Here is an 8,255-nt window from a genome sequence, read left to right on the forward strand (position 1 = left end):
GTAATTTAATAATTTAATAAATTTCATAATTTAAAAGTTTAGTGCAGAAGTATCGAATCGGTATCGATATCGACGATACTGCCTTGAAAAGTATCGGTATCGTATCGAAAACAAAATAAGGGGTATCGCCCATCCCTAATCTCAATGCAGAGTTAAGAAGCCGCGCCAGGAGGTGGTGTCATCCCACTGTCGCTGGAGCCAATTGTGTTGTGCGTGTATGAGTTTGTGTTAGCGAGCCGCACTCGAAAAGCCACTTGCTGGTTGCTAAATTAAGAATAATAAAAATAAAAGTACGAATTTATATAAAAGATTGCCTAGCAATGAAAATCTCTCAAGAATCAGGTGCTAGTTGCTAAGTAGCAAGGCTATTTTAGTTATCTTAGTGCTAACTCAAACGGCCTGGAACTTCACAAAAATAAACTATAGGTTGAACTGAAAGGCCCTAGATGGGACTATTTTGTTTCACAGACTTGTATGTGTGTTTTTTAAATAAAATATGTGTTGTACGTTATCCTCACACAACCTCGAAAAAAGTATAAGCATCAAATTACCTAGCTAACTTAGCTAACTTCTGACTGAGAAATCTCCTCTAATAGGAATACATGGGATTGTGGTTTATTATTTACAGTGCTCCTTATTGATTTTGACCTTGATTTGATAACTAAGCTGTAACTAAATTTTACTTTAGACCTTTTTGTCTAAAAGTTACAAGTTAAATGTTACAAGTATTACATTATTCGACCATGGACTGATTGAAGTGCTCATTATAGTAGCAGCGCCTCAGTTATTTGCATATAATTTTAATTATGTTACATATATAGTTGTTTATTTATGCTTGCATTGTGAAATGCCAGTTCAAGTATTACTAGAATCTCATTTGATTTAATAATGTAATAAAAGAAAAGAAAAGCATAATCATGGACTGATAAAAGTGCTCATTACAGTATCAGTGTCTATTATTATTTACATAACTTTTCAACCATATCACATTTATAGTTTTGTTCATTTGTATTAGTTTGTTTTTTATTAGTATTAGTGTATGACACTTGACTTGAGAACTAACACTTTAAATATTGCTGGCATCTCATCTCTTTTAAAAAATGTGTAAAATCAATAATCAATAATTTGATCATTGACTGATAAAAGTGCTCATGATAGTAGCAGTGTCTCTGAATTTTTTTATTAATTCACATATAGTTGTGTTTATTTCTATGGGTTTTATTACATTTGACCAGGGTCACCAGAATCGTCCTGGAGGGCCGGTGTCCTGCAGAGTTTAGCTCCGATTAGCTAAAATCTGCAGGACAACGGCACTCCAGGACTGATTTGGTGGCCTTGCATAACGCCCATGCAGACACATTTTAGTAAAACCAAAAAGAAAAAAACTACAAAGATCCCAATCCTTCTCATTAGTACATTAAATCACAGCCATCCTCACAGCGTTCCACCTTAGAGTGTGTGGCAAAAACATTAATTACTTCATCACTGGGTGGAGAAGAAAACGAATTCTATGTTTTTGATTTGCACCTAGCTGCTTTTGCGCCCCACAGAAAAGTTGTTGGTGGCTGCCGTAATTGCAAGCCAGCCTCAAAAATGTATTTTTAGGAGCCAGCTCCACGTTTATGTTACAGAAGCGGCCATAAAGACTAAGATGGTGGGAAGCGAATCGATCGACCCCCGAACTGTCCAAGCGTGTCTGTAGTCTGTTCAGAGTTTCTAAGGGGCCGACATTTGCCCAACGCCAACGCCTTTTTGACACTGACCTCCATTTGACCTTTCACATTGATCTCTCTCTTAATGAACAATGAGCGGCTGCTGCTGTTCGTACTGGCACCAGTGTTTGTCTCGCTGCGCTGGGTGCGATGTAAACGCGATCGATCACTCGCTGTGAGAATGTTTGGGTTGGCTAGGATTACTTACTCCAGTGCTACTCATCAAAGTCGCCTCCATCTCCTCTTGCTGCTGTCCTCATCCAGTGTAGAGACTTCTAAGGCAGACATCAACACAGATACACTATAGGTGGTTCTTCATTCATGAATATTTTACACCATATTAGTGAATTATCTGTATAACACAACAGTTTGCACAACAGTTCATAACAGATGAACAGCGTCTCGCCTCCTTCTCCTGCTTTCTGTTTATCTGTTGTTCTTCCAGATCTAGTGTTCTGTACTTGGCTTGATGTTTCGCCTTCTGCTGTTTCCTGCTAACTGAAATCATGCCTTTTCTTCTCTTTCACTGTATCTTTCCCATCTATTCTTCAACTGTTATCTGCTTTGCTTCTAGCAAGGACGTGCCGAGTTTTCCTGGGAAGGAATGAATGTACGTCTGGTATTGACCTTATGCCCTTCATACTTTCTGCCTCTCTTGTTTTCAGTCTCTGTTTTGCGATATTTTCGTTTTTAAATGATATGAACATCTGTTTTCTCCATCATATTACTCTCTGGGGGTATCCAGCAATTTTTTTTTTTAACAAATGCTCAAAAAACATGGACAGCGTCTTATGACAGATACACTCCTGTATAAACGTTTGGAATAATTAAGATTGTATAATGTTTTTAAAAGAAATCTCTTATGCTCACCAAGGCTGCATTTATTTGATCAAAAATATAGTAAAACAGTACTATTGGTCAATATGATTTCTGAAGGATCATGTGACACTGGAAAATGGAGTAATGACTTCCAAAAATGTAGCTTTAAGTTTAACTAAAACATTTATTTTAAATTGTAACAATATTTCACAATATTACTGTTTTTGATCAAATAAATGCAGCCTTGGTAAGCATAAGAGACTGCTTTAAACATTAAACATAAAATATATACAGTATATATAATTATTCCAAACTTTTGATCGGTGTTGTACAATGGTGATGTTGTGAAGGTAAATGTAGTAATTACTGGAGATGTTAATATACTGAAAGGTTTGTATGAATATAAGACTCGCCTTAAATGTCTGCCATGACTCCACAGTGTTCCATCATTGGCAGGTTTCTGGCACCTGGGGGTTTGAGCTGTCCGCCAGCTGTCTTTGATAGGCCACGTCATGTTATCAGAGATTTGGCCTGTTTTTGTGACGTGTAGGTGGCAGTGGATGTGAGAGATGATAACACAGTGTGGATGACATGGAGTTAGTGACATCTGCTCTCACCTTCAAATGAAAAAAGGACAGTTACAACAAAAGTTTATGATTCTTACCAGTGATGTTTTAGCATTTTATTTTTAAACTATTATATAATTTGTTAATATTTTAAATTAACTTTTATTGTCATGTTTTTTATTTGTATTGCAATTTTAGTGCTTTTGTCATTTTCTATTAGGTTTTATTTTTGTTTTTCATTAGGTTTTGATTTTCTATTTAGCTTTAATTTATTTGTATTCTTCAACAGTTCAGTTCAGTTGAGTTCAGTTCTAATTTTCATTGACATATTTTAAGTTCAAGTATTTCATTTTTTAGCTTTCTTTTAATTACAAAAATTATTTTGAATAGTTTTAGCTAACAATAACAACACTCATACCTACAAGTTTAAATGAATTCTGAAATACAATGACCAGAAGTAAAAAGCCAGCATAGGCTAAGGGAACTACACCACAGTTGTACAATGTCAATGTCACCACCACTAAGCATCCGGCAAATCTTTCAATCTTTATTTTAAAAATGTTTCTTTAAATTTCTTTCTTTCAAATGTGCAAAAGGAGCAAATCTGAATCATGTGGGCCATGCAATTACAGTGAATGCAGACTTGAGCTTTCAAGCTTCTAAAACCACCATAATGTTTTGCATGAAAGACAAAATTTTAAGTTGTCAACCTTAACCAAACTATTGTGAACTAAGTTAGGGCTGTCAATAATGATTATTTTGGCAATCGAGTAATCGGTTGATCAAGTCGCCCGATCAAGTAATCGGATAATCATAATACTTTTTTTTTTGGTAATAAAAATTGACCTAAGCAAACAATAGCCATAAAAATGACTTAAAATACATATGTTATACAAGCAATAAAAATGGTTTTATTGAAGAAAAAACTGTGAAAATACATAATGTATTATAAACAATAGAACTAATGTACATTATGCATTATATCAAACGACTGCAGAGGGCGTCAATGGCCTTATGATTGTTTTTTACACTGCTCAAATTAATCATGTTCACTAAACAACATTTAATTCAAATATCCACTTAATGTTTAATATTTGGCCATTTCTTTACGACAGAAAAGCTACAGCTACTGTCATTTCTTGAATATGTGGACATCAAAACGTGTAAACTCAGCGTGAGGTTTGAGCAATTATGTTGAAATTGCAATGAACCATTAAGTTGCCATATTGAGAAAGATAATGATGTATTCTCCTGTGATTAACCTTACAAATCTGATGAATTGTGGCGCACGTTGAGTTCCCAGATGAAGGTTATAATAAACCCAAACTCACAGCAATATGCAGAGTTTGAGACGTGTAAATGATAACATGTAAATGATAACAGTTCATGTGGAGCAGCATTTACTGTGAACGGAGCACTCAGGTACGTAACACTCGCATGTAAATAATTAAAGCGCATATATTAAACCTGCAATTGCATATATTTATTTAATTGAATGATAGCGTTTGTGAATTCACAATAACATTAAGCTTTATTATGATTTGTAAATTGGTTTAATATATCATGCAGCCTTTCAGAAAATGGTCATGGATAATTGTCCGTCATGGAACGCGCCACTTCCGGTATTTTGCCGGAACCTTACTTGACACGGGCAAACTACAGTCGATGATTTTTAAAATTGTGAACTGAATCCCTAATTATTTATTTAAAATCCTCAAAAGAATGATTGGGTTATGAATTGGCTTTCACTACTTTTCTAATTCAGTGAATCATGACTAACGAAATTTAAGTCTGTTTGCCCTACAAAGTTACTGAATCGCTTTAGAAGATTCAGAATATTGTTGAATGAACCATGTTTATGGTTAATTTTTTGTAATTTTGACAATCCTCATTTACTTTCTTACAAATTAAGAAATGATGAGTAAATGACAAAATTTTCATTTTTAAACTATCATTTTAATGTATTTTAAGTTTCATTTGCTACCACAACAGTAAAAAGTCTACAATTAGGCCAATGAACTATATTACTTGGCGGAAGTATTGTTTATTGTCAATTATGATTAATAAATGTAATTATTTATTGAGCCTTGGTGTCCTTTATCAGTGCCATTGCCGGTGTATAATGAAAGTAATAAGCCAGATGAGGCTGTGTGTTAGTGATTTTTGTGGCTTATTGCTTTAATTGATTTTTACTCCTACTTCCCTAACTTTTCTTTCTTTCTTTCTTTCTTTCTTTCTTTCTTTCGTCAGCTGTCCATGGAGGACACCACCTCCATTTTGCCCCGTCTGAAGCGGAACTCCAACGCCTATGGGATTGGGGCTCTGGCTAAGTCCTCTCTGACAGGTGTGTCAGGTGTGTGTCTGTCCCGGTAGCTGGTAACCGACCCCATGTTGGCTCCAGAGGAGGAGATGGCGATTGGAGCCAACATGGCTGCCCCTGTGGGTCCCCCTCCCTTTCCAGTTTCACCACCTGCCTCCTCCATTAATTAGTGCATGTCAATGGCCTCTTTAGCCATTGATGAAATCCCCAGTCAGACCCAACAAGAGTTCACAAAAAACGGTTGACGTAAGTGCACTATCCATCTCCACAAGCTTGCTGCTGGGAAACGTAGTCTTTCGGTGTGACGCCAGCTGTGTATTGTAGTGTGTTTTGTGGTTTTGTGAGGTGAAGTGCTCTTTTGTGAAGTAAACTGTGTGTTGTGGTGTCGTTTTTTTATGGATACTACTCATTGTCACAACAGGTTTCTGGAAATGTAGGTATCTGAATATCTCTCGATTTAATGTCCTGTATCTTTTGTATTTCTGTTGTTTTTCTTAAATGCTTGTAAATGGGGTGAAGTGCTCAAGTGATACCTTTCGATTGTTTTTCCCCTGGACCAAACGGAGGTGATTTATCAAAGTATTTAAAGAGAAGCAGTCACTTCATCAGATGGGGTTTTTATCATTGTCAGCAGCCTCGAGAAAAATCACACAACCGTCGATGAGGTTACCATCAGACTACCTTGTTTTTAGCTCTCTTTTGCATTCAGAGCCTTACGTTTTAAACGAATGCGTCTCTCGTTCGAACGAGATATTTGCATGCTAATAAAGGATATGTTTAGAAGTTCGGCTGTAATTATTCATACATGCATAAAAGCTTATGAATCTCGTGCAATTCATTACTCTCGTCAATAACGTATTTGTAAAGATGGTCAACCAATCGCATCTCCGTCACCGCTCGCACAGCGATCGATCAAATCAACAGACTGTAGCTCATTCATAATCACTCATTCAGTTGTTATCATCCACAGAGCCTTGCAGTAGTTTACTGTAGTAACGTGATTAAACAAAATCCCATAATGCACTGCCTGGCTGCTTTCATTTAGCCCCTTTCTGCAGCTCCATGTCGAGTCTGTACAGGTTCTGACTTGTGTTCCTTTCTCTTTAGGTGTTACCAGATCAATGAAGGACAAAGTGACCAAGCCCACTGCCATGGCTCAGGGTCGTGTGGCCCACATGATTGAGTGGCAGAGCTGGGGTAAACCATCCGCAGGGCCAGAAGGGGGAGCGGGACGCTCCAATCTGAACCGCGAGAGGGAGAGACGGCTTGAAAATGATGCCTATACTGACCTGAGTGATGGAGAAAAAGAGGCACGAATGGCAGCGGGTGAGATGATTGACTGAAGACATTGAGATGATTGGAAAATGTATCTGGTAAAGTCACCAGACACAAATGTCATCCCCCTTTTTCACATTTAGTTGTGGTACAGGGTGGAAACTTAATGTATTAAGTTGAAATGTTATAGTGTTAAAGGACATTTTAACATTTTACTAAATTGTGCTGTACCTTAAAATAATTTTTTTCAGTAATAATAAAAATTATCAGTATATTTGGATTTCATTTGTAAGCTTAAACCTCATATAATCTAGCAAGTTTTTTTTTCTTCCTTAAAAATAAGAACATGGGGTCAGAAAAATACACGTATTACCAAAGTACATATAGTATATTTACTGTATATTGTCTTGAAGTCTCAATGTCTCAGTTTATCTTGTTTTAAGGATGTATATTATTTTAACATTTTTACAGACAACAAGATATACAAAAATGTATACAGTATATATTATAATTTTTTTGTGGGCTTTTTAAACATGTATTTGATTAAATTCAAAACATTTAATAGGGAATAATAATGTGCAATTTATCATAATAAATAATAATATATTTTTGTTTACTACAAAGACCTTTCTTACAATTTACTGTTTTTCGCCCAATTTTTTTTTGCTAATGTTAAAAAAGGTATTTTATGCTCACCAAGGCTGTATTTATTAAGAAAATACAGTAAAATAGTAATATTGTAAAATATTACAATATAAAAAAACTTTTAAAATAGTGCTGTCAAACGATTAATCGCGATTAATCGCATCAAAAATAAAAGTTTTTGTTTGCATAATATACGTGTGTGCTCTGTGTATATTTATTATGAATATATGTATATATACACACACATACAGTATTTTGAAAATGTTTACACGTATTTACATGTCTGTATTTATATTCATATAATTTATATTATAAATAAATACATTTCATATATAAAAATAACATATTCCTCCTAAATATATACATGCATGTGTGTGTGTATTTATATATACATAATAAATATACACAGTACACATACATATATTATGTAAACAAAAACTTTTATTTTGGATGCGATTAATCACGATTAATCGTTTGACAGCACTAATTTAAAAATATTATTTATTTCTGTGAGGGCAAAGTTTCACATGATCCTTCAGAAATTATTTCATATGCTAATTTGGTGCTCAAGAAACATTTATAATTATTATCAGTGTTGAAAAAGTTGTGCTGCTTAATATTTTTGTGAATTTTTTTCAGGATATAAATAGAAAGATCAAGAAAGCAGCATCCTTTCTGAACAAAAGTAATTTTTTCTTAAAGGGGTCATAGGATGCCCATTTTCCACAAGTTGATATGATTCTTTAGGGTCTTAATGAAAAGTCTGTAACATAGTTTGGTTAATTTCTCAATGGTAGTGTAAAAAACACCTTTTTTACCCTGTCAAAAACAGCTCTTTTCAGATCAAGCTGTTTTTGTATCATTTTCCTTTAAATGTCCTTTAAATTTTCTCTGCTCTCAGAGAGACTGTTTACTTTA

At 34.9% G+C, this 8,255-nt stretch overlaps 1 protein-coding gene across 6 annotated transcripts in view; it reads left to right on the top strand.

Annotated features, from left to right (window-relative positions):
- Window positions 1-8,255, top strand: part of LOC107724098 (protein FAM131B-like) — a 25,166-nt gene that overhangs the window by 10,893 nt on the left and 6,018 nt on the right. Inside the window, exons 3-5 of one of the 6 annotated variants that reach the window (XM_016532878.1) lie at window positions 2,287-2,322; window positions 5,348-5,450; window positions 6,525-6,743. In XM_016532878.1, coding sequence (XP_016388364.1) covers window positions 2,287-2,322; window positions 5,348-5,450; window positions 6,525-6,743 — 358 coding nt within the window. Of the gene's footprint in view, window positions 1-2,286; window positions 2,323-4,079; window positions 4,520-5,347; window positions 5,664-6,524; window positions 6,744-8,255 lie in introns of those variants that run through there. The other 5 variants (XM_016532879.1, XM_016532882.1, XM_016532881.1 and 2 more) reach the window with 5 other exon arrangements.

This window comes from Sinocyclocheilus rhinocerous, unplaced genomic scaffold, assembly GCF_001515625.1.
Source record: "Sinocyclocheilus rhinocerous isolate Xijiao unplaced genomic scaffold, SAMN03320098_v1.1 scaffold335, whole genome shotgun sequence".
Taxonomy (NCBI): domain Eukaryota; kingdom Metazoa; phylum Chordata; class Actinopteri; order Cypriniformes; family Cyprinidae; genus Sinocyclocheilus; species Sinocyclocheilus rhinocerous.